At 44.3% G+C, this 24,347-nt stretch overlaps 1 protein-coding gene across 1 annotated transcript in view; it reads left to right on the forward strand.

Annotated features, from left to right (window-relative positions):
* The first annotated feature begins 21,209 nt into the window (after nt 1-21,209).
* CAPRIN1 (cell cycle associated protein 1) overlaps nt 21,210-24,347 on the forward strand; it is a 37,421-nt gene continuing 34,283 nt past the window's right edge. Inside the window, exons 1-2 of the mRNA XM_082845275.1 lie at nt 21,210-21,373; nt 21,964-22,173. Coding sequence (XP_082701401.1) covers nt 21,964-22,173 — 210 coding nt within the window. The 5' untranslated portion in view covers nt 21,210-21,373. The remainder of the gene's footprint in view (nt 21,374-21,963; nt 22,174-24,347) is intronic.

The following is a 24,347-nucleotide window of genomic DNA, read 5'->3' on the forward strand; positions in this document are numbered from 1 at the left end:
ACCTAAATGGGAGGGAGGTCCAAAAGGCAGGGTATGGCTGATTAATTTTGCTGTGCAGTGGAGGCTAACACAACATTGTAAAGCAACCATACTCCATAAAAATTAATTTTAAAAAATGCAATGTATGTGTTTATACTTTTTGAGTTGGTTGAGAGGTAAGATAGCAGGGTATAAGTTATGATTTGTACCAAGGTATATCAGTCTGGGTGTAATCAGGGGAGATAAACCTTAGAGTAATTGTAGCAGGGAAAGTTTAATATAAAGAATTATTAACTATAACAAGGGTTTGGAGTGATGAGGATTGGATAGTAAGAATTAAGGGGAACTTTAAAGGATATAAAGATAGCAGATATAATATTTAACAGCAGGTCTATTGTGTAATATCTAATAGCCCTCACCCCTAGGACTGAGTTAGAACACTGAAGGCCGAGCCCCCAGGGCCACTAAAGTTGAGATCCAGACTGTGCTGGAGAGGGCATGGCCATGGCTCGTGGCTGGCACAGGAGGTGCCGTGGTGCTGCACCAGTAGAACTTACCAGCTATGTCAAATCATTATGCTGGACGCCTTAAACCTATACAGTGCTGTACGTTGATTATATCTCAATAAGGCTGGAAGAAAAAAATGAAATGGAAAAAAACGTGTCTTGAAGTAAAAAATAAATAGATTGATAGCTAGATGGATAGACAGATAGATAGATAAAAGCCTCTTCGAGGACACTAATTATTTGTTGGCTAGGCCAGAAATAGAATTCTGGTCTCAAGTTTTAGTTGAATAGTCTTTCTAATAAATCCTGAAGTGTGAAGAATGGTCATTAACTCACATTAAGTGTGAGGTGTTTTTTTTTTTTTTTTGCGGTACGCGGGCCTCTCACCGTTGTGGCCTCTCCCTCTGCGGAGCACAGGCTCCAGACGTGCAGGCTCAGTGGCCATGGCTCACGGGCCCAGCCGCTCAGCGGCACGTGGGATCCTCCCAGACTGGGGCACGAACCCGTGTCCTCTGCATCATCAGGCGGACTCCCAACCACTGCGCCACCAGGGAAGCCCCAAGTCTGAGTTTTTTTTAATGATCAAGGAGGGTAGCTTGAAAAGGACAGTTCACAGTTACTTGGGCTTTAAATTAATATTCAGTTTATTAAAATTGTATATTTACTACTGAGCCTGCACTCTAGAGCCCGCAAACCACAACTACTGAGCCCGCGTGCCACAACTACTGAAGCCCACGTGCCTTAGAGGCTGTGCACTGCAACTACTGAGCCCGCGTGCTGCAACTACAGAATCCTGTGCGCCTAGAGCCTGTGCTCCTCAACAAGAGAAGCCACTGCAATGAGAAGGCCGCACACCCCAACAAAGAGTAGCCCCTGCTCGCTGCAACTAGAGAAAGCCCGTGTGTAGCACCGAAGACCCAACACAGCCAAAAAGAATAAATAAAATTTTTTTAAAAATTGTATATTTAAAACATGTTTTCTTAGGTTTTTAAAGTTTACCTTATAAGTGTTGATTTAGTTACAAATCCAGTAATGTTTTTTGACATTCAATTACTTAAGGTTTAACAGGTTAAATCTCCCAAATAACTAGTCTCAAATTTACAAATGTAATAAATACATTTAAAGATTTTAAACAGAATTTGCATAATACCTACCAAGCACTTCAAATAATTTATAGGAAAGATAACCTTATTTGCAAAATCTTTTTAAGCACTTAAGCATTTCTTACAAATGTAATAAATCAAATGCATTAATGTAGTAAATCAGTTTCTCTTGCAGTGAGTCTAATTCTGTTAGTAATTATATCCTTCAGGTTAAAATTACAAGTCTAAAATAAATTATATATTTCAGATAAAATAAGCTGTCTGTTTATCTGATACACCAGATTCTCTCAAATATTAGGCACTGTATCAGTCAGGATATCCTGTAGGTTATTCCACAGTAACAAACAATTCTAAAAATCTTAGTGGCTTAAAACAACAATTTGATTTCTCACTCATACTACATGTTCACTTTGTGTTAACTGAGAGTCTGGTCCAGGCCCTACTCACTCTGGGACACAGGCTGATGGAGAAGGCACTAAATGGAGTGTTGCTGGTGGCAGAAAGAAAGAGAGGAAGTGGCAAATCTTGTACTACTTCTTAAAACATTCGCGCCAAAGTGACACGTGTTATTTCTGCTCACATTTGCTTGGATAAACAAGTTACTTGGCCACCCCTAACTCCAAGGAGGCAAGAAAGTACAATCTTCACCATATTTTTCTGCTCATAAAGTGAAGAGCTGGAAATACTTCATAAGAATAGCACCAATGGTCATCAAAGATGCTCTAAATAGGAAATGTACATGTGATCCCAATGACTAAAAGCCATAGTACTAAACTTAACTTGCTGTTATTGGTTTGACTAGTCTGTTGGAGAAGCCAGCTTGTACCCACTTATTAGCGCTGATTGTTAAATTTGTAGGACATGTGCAAACCAGTAGTTAAACAATCATTATTAAAAATTAAATTATATAAACTTACCATTAAATAAATTATATTTAAAACAAGTAATAAATACTCAAAATGCATTATTTTCAGGGCTTCCCTGGTGGCACAGTGGTTGAGAGTCCGCCTGCTGATGCAGGGGACACGGGTTCGTGCCCCGGTCCGGAAAGATCCCACATGCTGCGGAGCGGCTGGGCCCGTGAGCTATGGCTGCTGAGCCTGCGCGGCCGGAGCCTGTGCTCCGCAACAGGAGAGGCCACAACAGTGAGAGGCCCGCGTACAGCAAAAAAAAAGAAAAAAAAAAAAAGCATTATTTTCTAATTATTTTACACATTTTAATATTATCTATTTTCTTGAGGTTATTTACATCTACTGTACTTGTAATGGTAGAAATCATTTATGATGGTATTTTATGGTGCATCCCTTTCCAACTCTGCATTCAGTAACATCTCATTGTTAGATTACAATTGGCCATGTTGGGAGTATATACACCACAGAAATCAACAAACACTGTAAATCAGGGTTTGATTTATTATTTTGTCAATTATCTAGACTTAAGATAATGATGGAACTAATATTAGTAACACAGTTTAAACTTAAAAGTTTGTGGTGTCTGTAACGATTACACTGTAAATAGCACAAAAAAAATTTGAAGAAATATTCTTCCAGTGTTTTAAAACCATTATCTCATTTGGTAAAGAAGTCAATCACGTTATTGATAAATAAGTGAAGTACTGATACACATCTTCGTTGTTTGATTTTCATCTTACCAGTTAACGTGAAGGAAAATATTTACCAACATTTATGTTGAAACTACACTTGTTTGTCAGTTGCAACCATTGGTTGGCTATGGATGTAAGATTTAGGTAAAAATCAACCAAAGCATTTTACGACAATTGTTACATAGGATTTAAAATAAGTATTATATATCTTATTTGTATGTTGTCTTCTAGTCTTTTATAGCAATAAAATATATATATATATATATATATGTATGTATATAACATACACACATGTATGCACACGCAGGTACACACTTTCCCACCAGAGAGCTGGTTGTTGATAATTCGGCAGCACCATTGGGCTTACCTCATCTCAATATACCTTCCTGAACTTGCAATCTTCTGGAAAAGGTCAAGTCCTCAATCTTTTGACCCTGAAATTGGAAGTCACTCAAATCTACCAGGGTGGATTTAGGTGATCTTTGGGTTCTTGTGATAGGACACACACACACACACACACACACACACACACACACACACACAAAGTCACTGTGATAAAACTCCCCATGAGGAAAGAAAGAACCTGGATGAGTGGGCTCACTTCTGCGTCATGCAGAGGAAAATGAAAGTCCTGAGTCTATGAGAAGGCCCTGACTCAACCTCCTAAAAAGGCAGACTTGAAGAAAACAATGGTGTGGATGACGCTGAGTTGCTGTGGCACAGGGAATTCGGGGTGATCTCGGCTTAGAGCACCTTGGGAGTAAAGACCAGCAGCCCTAGCCCTGACTCTGACCTGCCAAGGTTTCAGAGAGCAGTGAGACCTAACCCCGTGGCGACAGTATTGAGCAGAAACTTCTCTACACACAGCATGGGTTTTGATGCTGAAATCTCGGCCTCTGTGCATTGGTGCTGAATCAAATCTCAGAAACAGAGTTTGGGGTGAAGTAGAAAAGCATAGCTTTATTGCTTTGCCAGGCAAAGCAGGACACGGCAGGCTCGTACCCCTCAAAAACTATGTGTCCCAACCCGGGAGTATTTGATGAGAAGTTTTATAGTAACGGTTCAAGGGTAGGGTTGCTGATAAGATGAGGGTGTGTGCAGGGCCTGCACGCCTTTAGTCTTGTCCCAGGTGGTCTCCTAAACTTGAGGAGCTTCTCTGGTTCCTTTAATTTGGCCTCAGGTGGTTTCTTGGCTGCTCGTCCCTTGTCTTCACATCCCCTCCCTTCCCTGACTAGCAACTGTTCGAATCTGCCCTTTGGAACACAGGGAAGGTCATGGAGGCCGGGGTCTGTTCCCTACAAACAAGAAATGGGGGATAGAATTGCCTCTGTGCCCAGGAGCCCCACAGGATCCTATTTGGTTTCAATTTCAACTGCGTGAGCAGACAGCATCCAGGAGCAAACATAGAAAACTTCAGGCTCAAGCAGGTCAGTCTGACTTTCAGCTCCAAAGCTTCGGAAGCCAAGCTATGCTAATGCCCCGCGTCTTGAAGGTTTTTGGCTCTGAGTAGAGTTTTAGTGTCAGATGACATTTTTTTTTTCTAGAGAAGCAGCAGAAGATTGATTTTGAAAAGGAAGAGGGGAGGAGAAAAGAGGAAGAAGAGAAGGAGAAGGATGAAAAAGACTGGTTGCCTGGTCTTTAAGACCAACATGAAGTTGGGATTCAAATCTAGCACCATGGCAAATGTCAGGACATTCACCCTTAAAGCGGAAGTGGAATGGGAGTGAGGGTTCTCACATAGACAAATCTTGGTAGGTTGCCAAAGGGTAATGTCCCAGCCTACAGGAGAGCTTGCCACCAAAGACAGAAGTACAGAGATAAAGGCAGAGAATGTTTCCTAAAGAAAGAGGTACTTTAAAATAGACAGTCTTTTTAAAGAACTGTTTTCTTGCCCTCTAAATTTTAGGCCCAACATCAGACAAAACCTCAGTTACTCTGACTTAAATTATAGCTCTCGATCTTAGCTAAATCATTTAAACTCTCTGATTCTCCATTCTCTCCTATTGGTAGAAGCACACCCACCTCACTGGATTATTGTGCAGATTAAGTGAGAACACATATGAAGTGCTTGGCACATAATAAGTGGCCAGGAAACGGTAGCCATGATTATTTCTACTTAGGCCTTTCAATTAGAATTAGACTAGCGATACTTCATACTAGATTTTTTTTTAAGTCTGAGAAAGTACTTTACTTAGGACTTATTTTTTAATTATTTTCTTAAAATTAGTAATTGTTTCATTAATGATTTCTAAAAAAATGTGGACTTCCCTGGTGGCGCGCTGGTTAAGAATCCACCTGCCAGTGCCGGGGACATGGGTTCAATCCCTGGTCCGGGAAGATCCCACATGCTGCGGAGCACATAAGCCACAACTACTAAGCCTGTGCTCTAGAGCCTGTGAGCCACAACTACCGACCTCTCGTGCCACAACTACTGAAGCCCGCGTACCTAGAGCCCGTGCTCCACAACAAGAGAAGCCACCGCAATGAGAAGCACGCGCACCGCAACAAAGAATAGCCTCGCTCGCCGCAACTAGAGAAAGCCTGATTGCCACAACCAGAGAAAACCCGTGTGCAGCAACGAAGACCCAAAGCAGCCAAAAATAAAATAAATTTTAAAAAAATGAATTTATAAAACACACAAAAAATAAAGTTATTAAGAATGTTTGATTAGAGAAGGTTACCTGGGACTTGGGAAAAACAATCCAATTTGGCATGTAATCCTATACAGGTACCATCACTCATCTTTTTTTATGTTACCTAAATTTCAGGTATAGGGTATAAAAAGCAAGAAGTAGCCTCTAGAGGACTATGCAAAGCAAACTCATAAAGACGTGTGTATTTTGGGAAAAAAAGTACCCCTGGTTATTCTGATGTGTACTCATAAATATTAATTTGAACGAATGGATTTCCAGTCCCCTAAACTCCACAGTGGAGAACGTCTGGGAGCAAATTCACATTCTGTTGCCAAGTTGTGCTTACTTGCCCTCGTTTCCAGTTAACTTTAGCTTGCCCAGAGGGTACGTGGCACAGCAGTTCAGAACCTTTAAAGACTTACCAGACAGATATTTCACTTCCTGGTAGGTCCCTGGCTCTGTAAGTGTTTGCCCTGCCCTTGCCCAGAGCCAGAGTACACAAAGGTACTTAGGAGTGGCTCCCTTCTTTCCCACAGTCAGTTAAAGGGAAGGGCCCATTATGAATCTAGTCTCGGAACTTCCCTGGTGGTCCAGTGATTACGACTCCGTGCTTCCACTGCAGGGGGCTCGGGTTCGATCCCTGGTCAGGGAACTAGGATCCCACATGCCGCGAGGTGCAGCCAATAAAATAAATAAGGAACATAAAGAAAACAAAAAAATCCAGTCTCATCTTGAGAAGTTACAGAAGCGGGGTTAGTTTTTCTCTTTTCATGGGGACTAACAGGCTAAGTTAGTGTAACTTTGGGTCATCAGCCTCCTCTAAAGACCCTATAGAGTTCTTTGTACCCCTCTAGGGCACTGGTGCCTGAGGGGGGGAATTCTATCTGCAATCCCCAGAGAGTCAGCTGGGCTCTGACTCAAAATGCCACTCCTTTCTCTACTATACTTCCTGCATTGTGTTCAGACTAAGCTTCCAGCATTATTTTGACTCACATTCTAGTGTTTCTGCTTGAAAGAACTCACATGACTTCTCCCTCTACCAGCAGGCTAGGAGCAAATGATGGCCAGGAGTGATTCACGGACATGTGTAATTTTCCCTGGGAACTTCACAAATGTTAGGAGGGAGGGAAACCTGAGAGATACCATTACCACCTTCATATCAACTAAGTCAGGGTTTGGAGCTTTGAGATTCTGGAGTTTACGTTCAGAAATGTTGCCAGAACTCAAGCCAAGTGTCAATGAGGTTACTCTTATATGAATATCCCAAATTTCAGTTCTCCAATCCCCCCCCCCCCGATATTTTCAGGAAAAGCCTTAGAAACTATTTGAATCCCTGCTAGTCAATTAGGTAAGGCCTGGGAGCATCAAGATTAGGGTTATTGGTGTAATCGTGACTCCATTTACATAATCCAGCTTGTGAAGTCTGAGACCTAAGAGTTATCAGCAGTCCTTGGTTGCTGGCAGTACTTGGTTGCTTCGGGCACAGTCACTGTTTCTCAGTGAAGCCAGACGCCTGATTAGATCACTGCTGAGACTTCAGGATACCAGCCCCAGCAGTTCCACTGGGATGCAGCTTTAGGCCAGCCTCTAATTCTAATGGATTTAGTACAAATCTCCTTCAATTTGTTAGGTAGCACTGCTCTGTGCTAAGCTCCTGAGGGGGATGCTCCCTACTAAAGATTTCATAATAAAGAGTCACCACCCCCATGCTGAATGTGCTAAGGCCACTGGTGTCAAAACGATACTGTCTAGAGTGAATGGCACCAAGCCCTCTGTCCATTAGCTCAGAAACTGACATCCTCCAGGAAACGGTTGGGACTAATCTACTCTGCACTCTCATCCCTGTTTTCATTGCCACGTTAATCACTGGTCTTCCATTATATCCATGGTCTGAAAATGTGGTCCTTGGACCAGTGCATCCACATCACTTGGGAACTTGTAGTGCAAATTCTCAGGCCCACCCCAGAATCTACTCAATCAGAAACTCTGGGAGTGGGGCCTAGCAATCTGTATTTTAACAAGCCCTCCCCGTGATTCTTATGCATTGGAAAGTTTGAGAATGACTGCACTATACCATCACCCCCATAATCCTCCCTATTTCCTCTTCCTGTTTTGGTTCCCCACTGTTCTGATACACACCTCCCCACCCCAGCTCTCCAGTGTGCCCTCTGGAGCACTTGCTCTGTGACCAGCAAATTCCCCTGTATCTACTACACCTTCCAGGAATGTTCTCCATATCTCCTTGCATTAATTGAAACCCACTCCCTTCGACAGCAGCCCTCTGGGATGGTGGATCTGTACTCACATCTATTTACTGCGGAACAGGCCCTCATCCTCCTTCTCTCCATCACTATTTCTAGACCATTACTTCTACCCCACCCTCTTGTAAAAACTCCTCTTCCTTGGAGGCTCATGCCCTGTAGTTATACCACCATTCCCGCATCTCATCATTCAAGTCTTTTGTACCAGGCTCATCCTGGGTCACTTCAAAGTCCAGAGTGATGGCTAACAACCAAGCCTCTCAATTTCTTGACCATCTTATCTCCACCGACCTTCTCCTTTGTCCTCTACTTTGCCTTTTGAAATTGCTTTTCCTCCCATATCACAAATATAAGCCTCCCATTCCCCAACCACAGATTCTTGCATTACAGTTTGCTTGGTCAGCTGTTTCCATTATGATCATTCTCCAACTTCTTTGGGATACCTAGACCCAAAAGTTACCCCCTAACTCTCTTTACATTGTCACCTCCTTGGTTTCTTACCCAATTTTGATTGGATGGTCAGTCATTTCAATCAGTCTTTTGCAAATATCTTCATTTACTTTGTCCTTCTGGTCTTTTGTCACTACTCTGGCCAAACCCAACATGGCTGACATCAGCCATCAATAAGTCACATATTGAATAAGCATCAACATTGTGACGGGTGCCTTTATAGGTACTGAAGATACAAAATGAACAAGACAGATCATGGCCCTGACCTTGTGGAGTTTATATCCTGCAGGGGCGGGAGGGGGTGCTCGTGGTGGCAGAAAATAGACATATAGAGATTTAATACGTGTTAGCTCACGATAAGTGCTTTGAGGAAAAATAAGTGCTGGGAAAGGGGACAGAAAGTAACAAGGGTGGGAGGGCAGTGCTATTTTAGATGCAATAGTCTGCAAAAGAATCACCAAAGAGGTGCCTTCTGAGCAGAGATCTGAAATGAGGTAAGAACCATGGCATGGGAGGACATTCCCAAGAAGAGCAGATGCAAAGACCTTGGAGTGGGAGTGTGCTTTGCCTGTCCGAAGAAGAGCAAGCTGACAGCGTGCCTGGAATGCAGAGAATGGTAGAAGATGAGGCTGGAAAGATATCCAGAGTCCGCATCATGAAGGCGTTATCGACCCAGATGAGGACGGACTTGGTTTGTCCAAAGAAGCCATTGAAGAGTTTTGAGCAGCTGATTGAAATAGTTTGACTTTCCTTTGAAAACAATACTATGTAGAAAATATACCATGGGGGAGGCACAGCTGGAACTGGAACATAGTGATGGAAATGCCACTGTGGTCCAACTGGGAGATGAAGATGTTCAACTGGGGAGGTAACCATATGCTTTCTCTGTACTTTTCTCTGAATGTGCAGTCCCTGAATCAGCATCATCCATATCCCCTGGAAACTTCTAATGCAAATTCCCACAGGCCCCCGCCCGCCCCCCTGCCACTCATCTACCTACGTTTATTAAACTCCTGATCCCTTACATCTCCCCTCATTCTCAGTAAATAACCCTCACTTTCTGCTTCATGGGGAAAAAAAAAAAAAAAAGAATCCATCATGCAAGAATTCCTTCAATTTTGGGCTACCATATCTATAAAATTATTTCCTTCCAGTCTATCCATACTAAATATGTATCCCTCCTTCTAACTGTAGCCTTTTCTTCTATCTGTGAATGGCATTCATGCAGGCTCATCTCTGCCAACATGTTAAAAGTAAATAATTATCCCCACTTCCACCTCCAGCCATCAGTCTGTCTATCCCAAAGCCAAACATCTTGGGGACTTCCCTGGTGGTACAGTGGTTGAGAATCCACCTGCCAATGCAGGGGACACAGGTTCAATCCCTGGTCTGGGAAGATCCCACATGCCGCGGAGCAACTAAGCCAGTGTGCCACCCCCTCATATTGAATCAATTACCACGTTCTACTTATCCTCCTCTGACATACATGGAATATATATTAAATCCATTCCCTCCATATTCCCCTGCCAGTCTCTGGTTCAAGCCACGATCACCTGTCGCCTCACTGATTAAAATGTCCTCTTGTATTCCTGCATCCATATTTGCCTCCCTCCAATCCATTTTCTATAAAACAGCCAGAGTGATCTTTTAAAAATACAAATCTGATTAAACCAATATATCTTGTTTCACTCCCCTGGGGTTCAAAATCAGGTCACATTCCTCTTAAATGTTCAAATCAGGTGACTTGGAGCCTTCAACTTGTCTCCCTTGTGTGATAACTTCACATTCCAAAGGTTCAGATTGTCTTAATAAATGGAACTGGAAAACCTGCTCATATTCTTTTTGACTGCTGTGACTGTCAGTAAAACACCAGACTTCACTGGTCCTCTGTCCTTGGGTAGTCCCTAACCATTGCTGTATGATCTGCAATGACCAGGCACAAATGTCCACCAAATAGCCCTGGGTAATCCTTATTCAGGGAAAGAAAGTGTTTCGATGATCTAGGCTCCACAGTATTTCAGTTCTGGAAGTAGGGGGAAAAATCTTTCTTTCCAAGGGTTATATTCATCTATGATGGCTCAATGCCATGGTGAGCCTGTGACACAAATGTTCAAGCTCTTCCCTTACACAGCACATTTAGTTCACTCACATGGATAAGGAGTGCTGGTGTCAGAATCTGCTTACATTTCCCAAGGCAAAGCCTTAATGTCTTTGTGAATTAGTGTAGGCAAATTGATTTGTTCCTGTCCAGGTTTGTTCCTGCAGCATTTAAGCCTCAAATGCAAGGGGTGTCACCAGAGGCCAGCAGCATGGGGCCCAACACTAATCAGGATGCACTTGAAGCCTAAGGAGTTAGTTAATGGTCTACTTCTTTCTGAGAAAGTTCATTTTTTTCCTTCCAGTTTTATTGAGATATAACTGACATACAGCACTGTATAAGTTTAAAGTGTACAGCTTAATGATTTGGCTTACATACATCATGAAATGATTACCACAATAATTTTAGTGAATATCATCTCATGTAGATACAAAATTAAAGAAATAGAAAAAAAATTATTTTTTCCTTGTGATGAGGACTCAGGATTTACTCTCTTAGCTTTCATGTGTAACATACAGTGGTGTTACGTTTATCATGTTGTACCTTACATCCCTAGTACTTATAACTGGAAGTTTATACCTTTTGACTGCCTTCATCTAATTCCCCCTCCCCCCAACCCTCTGCCTCTGGTAACCATAAATTTGATGACTCTTTCTACAAGTTTGTTTTTGAAGTGTAATTGAGCTACAACACCATATTAATTCCTGTACACAACATAGTGATTCAATATTTCTATACCTTTCAAAATGATCACCAAGAAATTCATTTTTAACCAAAATCTTCCTGACACCCTCTAGCTCCTGTCTTTGGTAGGCTGTCTAATGACTAACTCAAGCTGGAAACACAAGAGAATTCCAGAAGCTACCACTCCCTCAACCCTCATATCTAATCAGCCAGCAATCCTTGATGACCCTACCTATGAATATCCTTAGAATTCAGCTCTGGCACTGTTTTAGTTCAAGCCCTATCTGTTCTCTTGCTGTTCTCATCAGTTCCTACAGGTCACCCTGGCTCAACTTCCAATCCAACCTCCATGTTGCATTCACTGAGCTTTCTAAAATATAAATCTGATCCTGCCTCTGTTCTGAGATGTATGAAGCAGGAGTCCAAATTGACAGGCATCAGAGGAATTGTGGATTATATGCAGATTTTATATGTGCATTTTTCCAATGAGATGGCCCATTTTATTCAGAACTTCAGCGGAATATATTTCCATAGAAAAGCTGAGATCTATAGTTTGAGCTCAAGTTGTTTATCTGGGATGAAAGGGATTTTTCACGGCCTGGCTACTGCTTATCTGGCCAGTCTTATCGTCTGCATCTCTCTCCCTGCCATCCCTCCCCAATTAACACTCCAACAATACAGAACTGCTTATGATTCCTAAAATACGCCATATAATTGTATGCCTCCACGTGCTTTTGAGCATGTTGCTCCCTTTGCAATGCCTTTCCTCTTTCCTTTACCCACTTTTGTCTGCTTGCAAAATTTATCTTCCAAAATCCAGCTCTGGCAACATCTCCAGAGAGCCTTCCCTGGTTCCCTCCCATAAAGAGTTAACCAATCCCATTTATGGGCCACCTCTTTTTCTTATATAGGCTTCTGGTTTGCCCGTATTTTTGCTCATAAAAAACTGAAATATTTTAAGGAGACATTTTTATTGAAGTATAACATACCTGCAGAAGCGAGAAAACCATAAATGTGCAGCAGCTCAATGATTTTTACAGAGTGAATTATACCTGTGTAACTACCCCTATGATCAAGAAATAGAACATTGCCAGGACCCCAAAAGCCTCTCTTGTGCTTCATCCCAGTCATTACATAACCCCAAACGTAACCACTGTTCTGATTTCTTTTATCATAAATTAGTTTGCCCATTTAAAAAAGTCTCATAGTCTTGTATCTAGCTTCTTTGATTCAACATTCTGGGTGTTAGACTCGTCCATGTTGTTTCTAGTAATGGTGGTTTGTTGATTTGTAGGGCTGTATAGTATTCCTTTGTGTGAATACACCACTTATGTATCCTTTTTCACTACTGATAGACATTTGAATTGTTTCCATTTTTAGTTACTAAGAACAAAGTTATTTTGAACATTCTTGGCTGTGTCCTTCAGTTACCATGTACATGCACTTCTATGAGGTATTATATGTCCCAAAGTGAAATTTCTCCATTATAGGGTATGTGAATATTCACATATTAGGAGACACTGCCAAATACTGTTCTAAAGCAGTTGGGTCACTTTATACTCCCATTAATAGTGTATGAGAGTTCCAGTTGCTCTATATTTTCACCATTACTCATCCATTTCGGTTTCCAAATTTTAGCTACTTTGGTGACAGTGTAGTAGTACCTCCCTGAGGTATATTACACCGGATTTTATTTCTGTCTACCCTTCTCAGTACTGCTTTCCTTGAGGCCACGAGACTATGTCTCATTCAGCATCATGTGTCAACATGGACAGTACCTGGCACACACAGGGTGCTAAGGAAATGTTTTTTCAGTGAACACACTGTTGGAGAAGTAATAAAGGGCTAAGAAGTCTTCCTAATGCCAAAATCAAGCTTTTTAGGTAAGTGACCATCTATATTGCCTAAGTTTAAGTCCTAATCATCAGACATGTTTGAGTGTCCACCTACTGCCAGTATTATTCTTCTGGTATTTTCTCAAGGACTCACTAGCATTGACCAGGAATGTATACACCAGAGCTGTGACAGTTCTGACCACAGAGTTAAAAGAGAGCTTGAAATACAGTTGTATACCTCCTGCTTTCTGACAAAATCTAAGCCATCCAAAGCAGGGAAGAAGCTAATCCTTATTTAAAGATACCCAGTGATACAAATCAAACCCACAATGAGATACCATTTCTCACTGAGAAACATTTACTAGGATGGCTATAATCAAAAAGATGGATAAAAACAAGTGTTGGTGAGGATGTGGAGAAAATGGAAATTTTGTATATTGCTGGTAGGAATATAAAATAGTGTAGCTGCTTCGGAAATCAGCTTGGCAGTTGCTCAAAAAGTTAAAGGTTGCGTTACTGGGGCTTCCCTGGTGGTGCAGTGGTTAAGAATCCGCCTGCCAGTTCAGGGGACACGGGTTCGAGCCCTGGTCCGGGAAGATCCCACATGCCGTGAAGCAACTAGGTCCGTGCAACACAACTACTGAGCCTGTGCTCTAGAGCCCGCATGCCACAACTACTGAGCCCGCATGCCACAACTACTGAAGCCCACGTGACTGGAGCCCGTGCTCCGCAACAAGAGAAGCCAGTGCCATGAGAAGCCCATGCACCACAATGAAGAGTAGCCCCGACTTGCACAACTAGAGAAAAGCCCAAGCACAGCAACAAAGATCCAGTGCAGCCAAAGATAAAATTTTTAAAAAATAAGGTAGAGTTACCAAAAGACCCAGAAATTCTACTCTAGGTATATACCTAGAGAATTGAAAATTTGTTCACCTAAAAACTTGTACATGAATGTTCACAGCAGCATTGTTCATGATAACCAAAAAGTAGAAATAAGCCAAATGTCCATCAGCTGCTGAGTGGATAAACTGTTATATATACACACAATGGAATATTATTCAGCCATACAAAGGAGTGCTACAACATGGGTGAATCTTGAAAATATTATGCTAAGTAAAATAAGTGAGACAGACACAAAGTGAGACACATTCCATCTATATAGAATGTCCAGAATAGACAAATCCATAGAAACAGAAATTAGATTAGTAGCAGTCAGGGGCTGGAAGAAGGGATAAATGGGGAGTGATGGATGATGGGTGCACGTTATCTTTGGGGTGATAAAAATATACTAAGGGGCTTCCCTGGTGGCGCAGTGGTTGGGAGTCCGCCTGCCGATGCGGGGGACACGGGTTCGTGCCCCGGTACAGGAGGATCCCACACGCCGTGGAGCGGCTGGGCCCGTGAGCCATGGCCGCTGAGCCTGCGCGTCCGGAGCCTGTGCTCCACAACGGGAGAGGCCACACAGTGAGAGGCCCGCGTACTGAAAAAAAACAAAAACAAAAACAAAAACAAAAACTAAAATTAGATAATGGCGATGATTGCATTACTCTGTGACTACTCTAAAAACCACTGAACTATACACTTTTAAAGTGTGAATTTTATGGTATGTAAATTATATCTCAGTAAAACTGTTATACAACACTTTAAAGTGTTAAATTTTACTTTTTTGCATACTTCTTATTTGAATTATTTGCAGTAAGCATATATTACTCCTGCAATTTCAAAAAAAAACTGAATTTTTTTTTTTTGCCATGTGGCATGTGGGATCTTAGTTCCCCTGACCAGGGATTGAACAGGCACCTCCTCCAGTGGAAAAGTGAAGTCTTAGCCACTGGACCACCATGGAAGTCCCCAAAAAACAAAGTTTTTATTTTTTTTAAAATAAATTTGTTTATTTTTGACTGCGTTGGGTCTTCGTTGCACTGCACGGGTTTCTCATTGTGGTGGCTTCTCTTGTTGCGGAGCACAGGCTCTAGGTGCGCGGGCTTCAGTACTTGTGGCTTGTGGGCTCTAGAGCGCAGGCTCAGTAGTTGTAGCCCATGAGCTTAGTTGCTCCGCGGCATGTGGGATCTTCCCGGACAAGGGCTCGAACCCGTGTCCCCTGCATTGGCAGGCAGATTTTTAATCACTGCGTCACCAGGGAAGCCCAAAACCAAAGTTTTTAAAACTACGTTTATGATTTGTATTTTTTTTTCCTTGTGAAGATGTTGCAAAAACGTATTTCTTGTCACATTAACACCTCTCCTTTTTCTCATCAACCCAGCCTGGTGTCCTAAAGAACTGGTGTCTTTCTTCTTTAGGTGGATGTTAGCCCAGCGTTCATGAAGGGAAGCGTAACCAGCTCTAACCAGAAGAATGCCAAGGAATATGATCTTGCAGTAGGACAGGGTTTCGAGGGGCATTTGGTTTATATAAGAAGAGCCTAGAGGAAAGGTGGCTGGTTCCTTCCCTCACTGTCATCTGGAACAACCTCTTAATGAAGTTTGACTAGCCTCTCCAATATCCTTATCTGTTTTTTCTCTTCTGGCCTCTTGAAGAGGAAAATACAAAACAACAAGTAGCAGCATAAACCATGATATTCTAGTATACTACTGTCATCATTACTTTTAAACGTTTCTTCTCCCCTTAGTTTTATTCCTTGCTCCAATCGTTAAAAATAAATAAATCCCTCTAATCCTGTGCTTCTCAAAACGTGGTTTCCAGACCAGCAGCATCAACATCACTTGAGGACTTGCTGGAAATGTAAAATATCGTCCCGTCCCGCATCTGCACGAGGCGTCTGACACTCTGGGAGTGGGGACCCGCGAGCAGGGCGTTAACAAGCCCTCCAGGTGATTCTGAGGCACAGCCTCCGTTTTAGCATCGCTAAATAGTGCTTTTTCTTAGCCAGCAGCTTTTCAGTATAATATACAGTAGTAGGCGCTACAGATTTGCTGAGTCACCTTCCTTTCCCTTAACCCTAACCGTCCATTCACCACTCTGGATTCTTTCCCCAGCCTGTAGCCTCAACATTTTCTCTCCCATCTTGGAATCCGATTGCTCCTTTCTGAATAGCAACTCAAGTGTGTGGCCCTTTTCAATGTGTCTGGCGATTGCCAACAATACCCTTGTAAGAGATCCTCACAGCACTTCCTGGGAAGAAAGATAAGAGGACATCATGAAAAGAGCTATTTTTGTTTAAACATTTATGACACTTATTTTTGTGAAAATAAATGCCCCATTTCTATTCACAAACTTGAATGTGCAAAGAGGAATTTGATTTTTAAAACACATATTCCTAGGTCTCAGATTCTGGTTTGTAGATGCGGTATCTGGGGTGGAGTCTGGTCATGCTCATTCTCACAAGTGCCCCAGGTGATTCTGAAAGTGGGGGCTTGCTTCTTTGAGAAACACGGCACAAAGCCGGAGAATTAGGGTGGGGCTTGCAGACCTCTCCCCTTTGCAAAGTCGACACTTGCTGGAAAATCTATACAATTAAAAAAAAAAAAAGTAACACGGGAGCTACACCTTTCTGGAACATTTTTCATGTCTTTAATTTAGTGGCTTAGTGCTTAGGAAATCTTTAAATCAAGTTCTTAGACTCTCAAGATTAAAAAAAAAATGTTATTAACACCTGAAGGGTAAACCATTAATGCAGGGGGAGTTGTTCTTTTAGATGTGAAAGTTATTCTTGAATGATACATAGACTAATCGTAGAAACAGTCCTGAATAAAGTACCTTTATAATATACTTATATTCTCCTAGTATGTAACTTTGAGATATATAAAGTTTTATTCCTTCTAAAGTTTGTGAGGCAGTTGTCACTTTGAAGGAAATTCTTTTTTGATTATTGTTTGAAGTGGACTGTACGTATTAGTGGATGAAATGAATATATATACTATGTATTGCCTGAAAGAGACCATGACTGTGCATCAGTTGCTAGGATGCAAGATGATTATCTGTTCCCAGTTCAGTGTTACGTCCTGTCACTTTCTAAGTATTATTTTTTCTGCCAGTGTCATCTCAGTATTTTTACTTGTGAAGTACTGGAACAAATGACTATATTTTTGGTCTCATAAAACAGAGTTGCCCAACCTCAGCATTATTGGCATTTTGGCCTTAATAATTCTGTGTTGTCCTGTGCATTGCAGGATGTTTAGAAGCATCCTTGGCCTCCACCCACTAGATGTCAGTAGCACCTCCCCCTCAAGTTGTGACAATTTATAAATACCTCCAAACAAGTGAATGTCAACTTGGGAGATTGGTGTTATTAAAATATCAATATATTGGGTATAACTTTAATACCAAGGTTTTTGGAGAAAGTGTTTTCCACTTACATATTCTGCTCTCCCACTGGTTTGCTGGGAAAACCCTTTAATTTTCCTATTTCTTCAGTGATACAGTGACCCCAAGTACCACATGGCTTTGTAGTGGGAAAAAAAGGCCAAAAGAGAAACTATTAAAAATTCACATAAACATAGCTTTAGTCGCCTTTTTGTCAGATGGGAAATAGACAAATTTGGTTTGCTGGGACCATGGCACAGGGCTGGGCAGAAGTTAAAGACACTGCTTTGCCTTAAATTCGTTGTTTTCCTGGACCTGTTGACCTGAATAAACAACTACAAGAATGTCAGAAAACCAAGGACATAGGATTGGGATAACATATTGTAGGAAGTGAGAGCACAACAGCTATGTATGTCCACCAAGTATTTCTGGTTCACCTGGTTCCCTTCCAGGCATCTGGTAGGATAGTATCTCTTGGTTGGATGGGGTCATGTGACTCTTCCTGGCTAATAAGGTGCGAGCATACAAGACACAAGTCTACCTGTCTGGAGTATTTAATTGACTACTTGAGAAACCCTCGAGTTCTTTTTTCTCGTGGCATAGTAATCAGCAACACTTGAGATATGGTTTTTCCATCAGCCCGAATCTGAGTGAGTGCTGTGAGCAGAGCCCTCTGCTGAAACATGATGGATGTGTATCACTTGTTTTAAGCCAGGGATTGGCAAACTTCTTCTGTAAAGGGTGAGATAGTATTTTAGGTTTTGCCCATCATAATGTCTCTATCATTACTACTCAACTTTGCTGTCCTGTGGCATGAAATCGGCCATGAAAAAATATGTACCTGAATGGACGTAGCTGTATCTCCCCCATCCCCAAACTATTTACAAAAGCAGACAGAGGGCCACTTGGCCCAGGCACTATATTTTGCAGATCCCTCTTTTAAGTCACAGAGGTTTCAGGATTGTTACTGCAGCATAACCTAGCCTATCTTGATATACTGTCAGCTGTGACATGAACCCCCAAATGAGTCTTCATCATCTGTGTTGTCATCTATCCTGCTCCCTCTCAACAATGCACTTTCTCTTTTCTTCAAGCCTAATTTAACTGGCCAGAATCTTTGTTTCAGTAACTACTATTTCATAATGTGCGAAAGAAAGGCAGAAAAGGCCTTTCCTTCTTAACACCTAATCACAAGGCCTCTTCAGCTCAAACCTGAATCACCAAAGGTCGGCAAGTCATTGGTTCTCATATTTTAGCAGGCATCAGAATCACCCAGAGGGCACAGATTGCTGGGTTTTACCCTCAGAAGTTTTGATTCTGTAGGTTTGGGAAGAATTTGTCCGGTAGTGTAGTTCGTGTCTGATCTTAAAGACAGTGATCAAGTTCTAATAAAGCAGTAACTTTTTTCCCCCCAAACTTCACCAGGCATACAAATTGGCTGAGGAGCTTGTTAAAATGCAGATTTACCTCAGTAGATTTGAGGTGGGGCCTGAGATTTTTTTAAATTTAATTAATTATTTATTTTTGGCTACTTGGGTCTTCATCGCTGTTCTCAGGCTTTCTCTAGTTGCGGCAAGCAGGGGCTACCCTTGGTTGTGGTGCGCGAGCTTCTCATTGCGGTGGCTTCTCTTGTTGCGGAGCACGGCCTCTAGGCGCGCACGGGCTTCGGTAGTTGTGGCACGTAGGCTCAGTAGTTGTGGTTCGCGGGCTCTAGAGCGCAGGCTCAGTAGTTGTGGCACGTGAGCCTTGTTGTTCCGCGGCATGTGGGATCTTCCCAGACCAGGGATCGAACCTGTGTTCCCTGCATTGGCAGGCGGATTCTTAACCACTGCGCCACCGGGTAAGCCCCGAGGCCTGAGATTTTGATAGTGATTAGTGGTCAGGCTGAGTACACTAATTGCTGCAAGGAGCTGAAGGATTCTAATCTCCCTTTTTAGCCCTAGGCTTAGCATAGTGTTTAGCTTAGTGCCAAGCACAGTTCCTGTGCTTAAGTCTTGAATAACCTCAGGTCCACTTTGACTTCTCTCACACCTAACTGGTTAGCAAATCCTTTTGGTTCTACTATCATAACTATAAAGCATCCAACCACTTGTCACCACCATTACTGTAACACTTTGACCTTGTCCACCACCATCCCTGGGCTGGATTATTTCACCAGCCTCCTAATTGGGTTCCCAGCTTCTGCGCTTGCTCCACCCTCCCTCTCACTTCTAATACACACTTACTGTAAATTCTTTATATAGCAGCAAGAGGGTTTAAGACACAGGTTGATCATGTTACTCCTCTGCTTAAGACTATGCACGCAGTGACTCCCCATTTCACTCAGTAAAAGCCAAAGTCCTTACAATGGCCTATCAGGTTTTACCTGACTGGCCCTCTTTTGTCTTTGACCTCATCTCCTACTCTGCTCTAGCCACTGTGGCCTCCTTGCTGTCCCTTGAACCCACCAAGCACACTCCCATCTCAGATCCTGGGCACTTGGTTTTCCCTCTACCTGGAAAATTCTTCCTCCAAGATAAGTGCGTGACCTTCTTCCTCACTTCCTTCAGCGTTGGCTCAAATGTCACTCAGTAAGGCTCTTCCTGACCACCCTATTTTTTTTCTCTACCTCTCCACTATTTACTTTTCTCCCCACTTACAATGTAAGCTCCATGAATATAGAATTTTTTGTTTTGTTCACAGTCCCTAGCATTACAGAGTTCCTAAGACATAGGTACTCTACGAATATTTGAATGAATAGATAACAGACTGCAGTTAACTGGAATATCTTGAGGCTGCAGGCTGCTGCTATTTCTCTAGGCTCCCTCAGGATACACTGCGCTAACCAGTATTACTCATTTTCTTCCCAGGGAACAGTGGTTTGGTAGAATCCTTTTCTAAATCCCCTTTTCAGGAAATTTAAATTATAAATTGGTCATTTACTGTTGTCATACAACATTATGTTGCTGACTTTCCCACTGATTATATTCCTTTTAATACATTTTCTTCCAGCACTTGGCCTCTTTTTTGTTCACCGTCCACAGCCTTATTACAAGGCTGTAATACTTCTCTTGGAGAAAAATAAAAAAAGATGTCTCGGTTTCATTTAACATTCTCTTAAGTTTTAGGTAAATCTAAAACAAAAGGAAAAAAGTCTGATTCGTAATACTCAGGCCTGTTGAGTACATGTCATCTTAAGGGAGCTGAATATTATTTTTCACATGAGTCCAGAGTTTTAAGACTTAAAAAAAAAAAATCCATCTTGCTCATTTCAAACGCGTTCTACAGAGACCTCCTAGGTTACCAGGTGATTGTTTTGTGGGGGAAGTGGCAACTTGTCTTCAGACCTTTCGGGGTGTGGGAGTTTGCATGCTCTGCCTACAGAAGGAATTCTAGAAGGTGGGACTGCACCACCCACCCTCACGCACCCCTCACTTGCGGAAACCTTTGCCCCCCCGCCGCCCCGACCCCTCCAACCCCCACCCAATAAGGGCTCTTCGCAGGGAAGTCGCCAGCTCCAGATCCAGCGGCTTGACACCTATTGTCCCCATTTGGACGTCAAGCGACTTCGCCTGAAGGACCCTAGCTTCGAGTTCGCCCAAAACTCCAGGTACCGCTCTGGCAGCCTCCCGGGGGCCGTGCCGAGCTGCACCGGGCGGCCGCGCCCCAGGCCAGGGGCTTGGGCAGGCCGGGCGGGAGGCCGGGCGGGCCCTTCCCCGCAGGCGTTCGCGCCGGGCAGCCCGAGCGGCCGCGAAGGCCCCCGCCCGCTGCTTCTCCCGCCCCCTCCGCCCCAGAGGGCTGGCTGCCTAAGTCCCTCCCGCTCCCGGTTCTCCGCCTCACTAGCAGCGGCTCTCGGTGCAGCGGGGACCGGGCGCAGCGGCCTGTGCCCAAGGAGCGCACGACACTGCTCGGAACGCACCGCCACCTTTGCCCCCTCAGCCGCCCACTCGGGATCTCCAGCGGCCTCCGCGCGTGCACGGTGAGCGCCACCCCGGACCAAGGCGCTGAAGGGGAAGCGGGCCGCTGCCCGGAGTGTCCTTTACCTCCGGATCGGCTGGATCTTCGCGAGGGGCTCGCTCCTCAAGTCTCCCCCTCCCCCACCCCCCGGTCATTTCCAGTGCCCTTCTTCACCCTTCTCCGCCCCGACCTCTCTCTTCCCTCCTTTCTTCGCAGGGCGGCGAGAGCCGGCCCTCCCCGGTGGGGACCGTTGCTTTGGCCGTTGGCGGCTGGCCCTGCGAGGCCCCGCCCCCGGCGCGAGCCTCGGTGCCCCGGGGCGGGTAGGCCGAGCCGGCAGCCCGCGCGGGGGAGGGGCGGGGGGCGGGGCGAGGCCCGTCCGGGCGCCCCGCTGGCGGGTCGCGCGCGCGCCCGCGGCCCCTTCCTGCCCCGGCGGCGCGCGCCGGCCCCGGCCCCATCCCCGTCCCCGCCCCCACCCGGTCGCGCAAGCCCCCACCCGGTCGCGCAAGCTCCCGCCCGCTACGCGTTTTGTCCCGCGTCTCGCCCCGTCCGCCGCCTGACTCGCCGCTCTTGTCCTTCCTCCCGGTTTTTCTTCTCTCTCCTTACGGTCTCAAGATGCCCTCGGCCACCAGCCACAGCGGAAGCGGCAGCAAGTCGTCCGGACCGCCACCTCCTTCGGGTTCCACCGGGAGTGAGGCGGGGGCCGGGGCCGCCGCGCCGGCTTCTCAACACCCCACGACCGGCACCGGCGCTGTCCAGACCGAGGCCATGAAGCAGATTCTCGGGGTGATCGACAAGAAACTTCGGAACCTGGAGAAGAAAAAGGTGCCACGAGTTGGCGGGGAAGGGGGGGTTTGATGCTCCGACCCCGACTACCGCAGCCTTCACTCTCCCCGTCTCGGACGCTTCCCCTCCACCCGGCCCCCAGCCCCCAAGCCCGGCTTCCCCAGTAAACCGGAGCTTCGTGCGCAGAGAGCGGGCTCCGCGGGGAGGTGCTTGTCACCTGACCCTGACCCGGACGCGGCGCTGGCCCCCAGGTCTCTTTATGACTCTCCTCGTGCTGGGGGCCGGGCCCTTGGTCTTTGGGACTGGGTTGTGTGAGGGTGGGGGCCTGTGCCGTCGCCGGGCGTAACTGTGCGATGGATGCCCCTCTCTCCGTGGCCGAGGCCCCATTTCTTCGAGGGGTCAGCGGGGGAAAATGAAGAGGTCCCGGGGTGGGGGGCGTTCAGGGTCCACCCGACCGCCTCGTGGAGTTGGGGTGGCCTGCGTCCTGTATCCTTGGGGCTTGTCCGCTCCGTTACCAGGTACTTGAGGCCTGCGCCGTGGCTCCTCTTATCTGTTGGGAGGAAAGTGGACGGAGGATGGCTTCTCCATCCGGCCCTTCTAGAGGAGGTCTTCGATTTGCTACTCCCGCCCCCATCTGACGGGCGCCCTTAACGTTGCCTTCTTTGTTTCAATTGTCTGGGTGCCCCCGCGAGCCTCACGCTCCACTCGATCCCGGGAAGATTTTTTGCAGCGGCTTTTTGTCCCTCTGGGACACTATAAAGAGGGATGGGAGGGAGGCTGTACCGATCGGGACTCGGGGGAGGGGAGGTGGGTCCGGGTTAGACGGAGGGGCTCGCTGGGTCTCTGGGCACATGGAGAGCGCGTCTAACATGGCGGCGGCTGCGGGGAGAGGGAAGAGCTTTACAGGAGCTGCATTGTGAGCACAAAGCGAAAGCAGAGGGGGAGGGCAGAGACCAGGCAGCCGCCCCAACTGGCCTCCCTCAATCCCCCACCAAAAAGAAAAATCGAGCCACACCCACAATTTTTTGGATTCAGTGTTCAGCCAGTCTAGGTCACACAGTGAGGTTTGTCTTCAAGTTGGCCTTTTGTTTTATGCTTTCAGCGCAGGACTGTGCCAGCTCAGTTTAGAGGGACACGTGTGTGTGTGTGTGTGTGTGTGTGTGTGTGTGTGTGTGTGTGTAGAGAAAGGGTCTCGGCAGAGTGGATAATTCAACCTTCAGTAAGGTTGGAGGTGGAAAGGGAAAACGAGTCAGTAGTACAAAAATGGGGTAATTACATCTGTGACTATTAGGCAAACTTTTGCATTTTACCTTAAGAAAATAACTTTCATTTAATAGGTTCTGCTTGTCTGCCTCTAGTAAAACATTTATTACAGCATCTTGAATTTTGAAGAAGTCATTTTAAAATGTTTAATTAGCCAGACACCTAATAGTGTTACTTAAGACGTTGAGATCGTAACTACTTGGCTAAAATTTGGGCTCTGGGAAATAACTTGAAGAACACTGGTGATATTTAGGCCTTAATTATTTTAATTGCGTGTTTAATGATTCATTTTACATTTTGGGGGGAGTTTTAAAACATTTTTAGAGTTTTAAAATTCTGTCTTTTGTGTGGTTCATTATAAATGATTTAAATAGTAGATTTATCAGTATTAACAAAGCAACAAAAGCATTTTAATTGTTAAGGAGCTGCATTCAAATATGTAATAGGAAAAGCACGCCCAAGACCAGTGTCTTCTGAGTCTGCCATCTGATTTAGTTTTTGTAATCTGTATTTGAAATTGAGACTTAGGTACCTTTTAAAAATATCTTAATGCAGCAAATAATCCTCTCAATCTGGTTGTTGCTTGAATGGTTTTTGTTTTCAGAATTCCTAAGAAATCTGTTTTCTTCTAGGGTGGGAATCAGAAGATAAATATTAATGATGTAATATTTTAAGTGTGGACATCTTAATATAGATATTTATATTTTAATGGCTGAAAAATGATTCTTGTAAGGTGTTTATAATAAAAATCAAGCACTGATTAGCAGGTACCTTAGTTGTGAGGTGGCTGTTAGATTCTAGTATGCATCTGAAAAATTTAGAAATCTAGTTTCATAAGCCCTGTGAGGCCCTGAACCATGACAGGTCATTCACATGTATAGGTTTGTATTACTGTATATTGCCTACCCCCTCCCCCCAATTATAGAGGAGAAAGTAATGTAATTATTATT

The sequence above is a fragment of the Leucopleurus acutus genome (assembly GCF_964270905.1).
Source record: "Leucopleurus acutus genome assembly, chromosome: 8".
Classification (NCBI taxonomy): domain Eukaryota; kingdom Metazoa; phylum Chordata; class Mammalia; order Artiodactyla; family Delphinidae; genus Leucopleurus; species Leucopleurus acutus.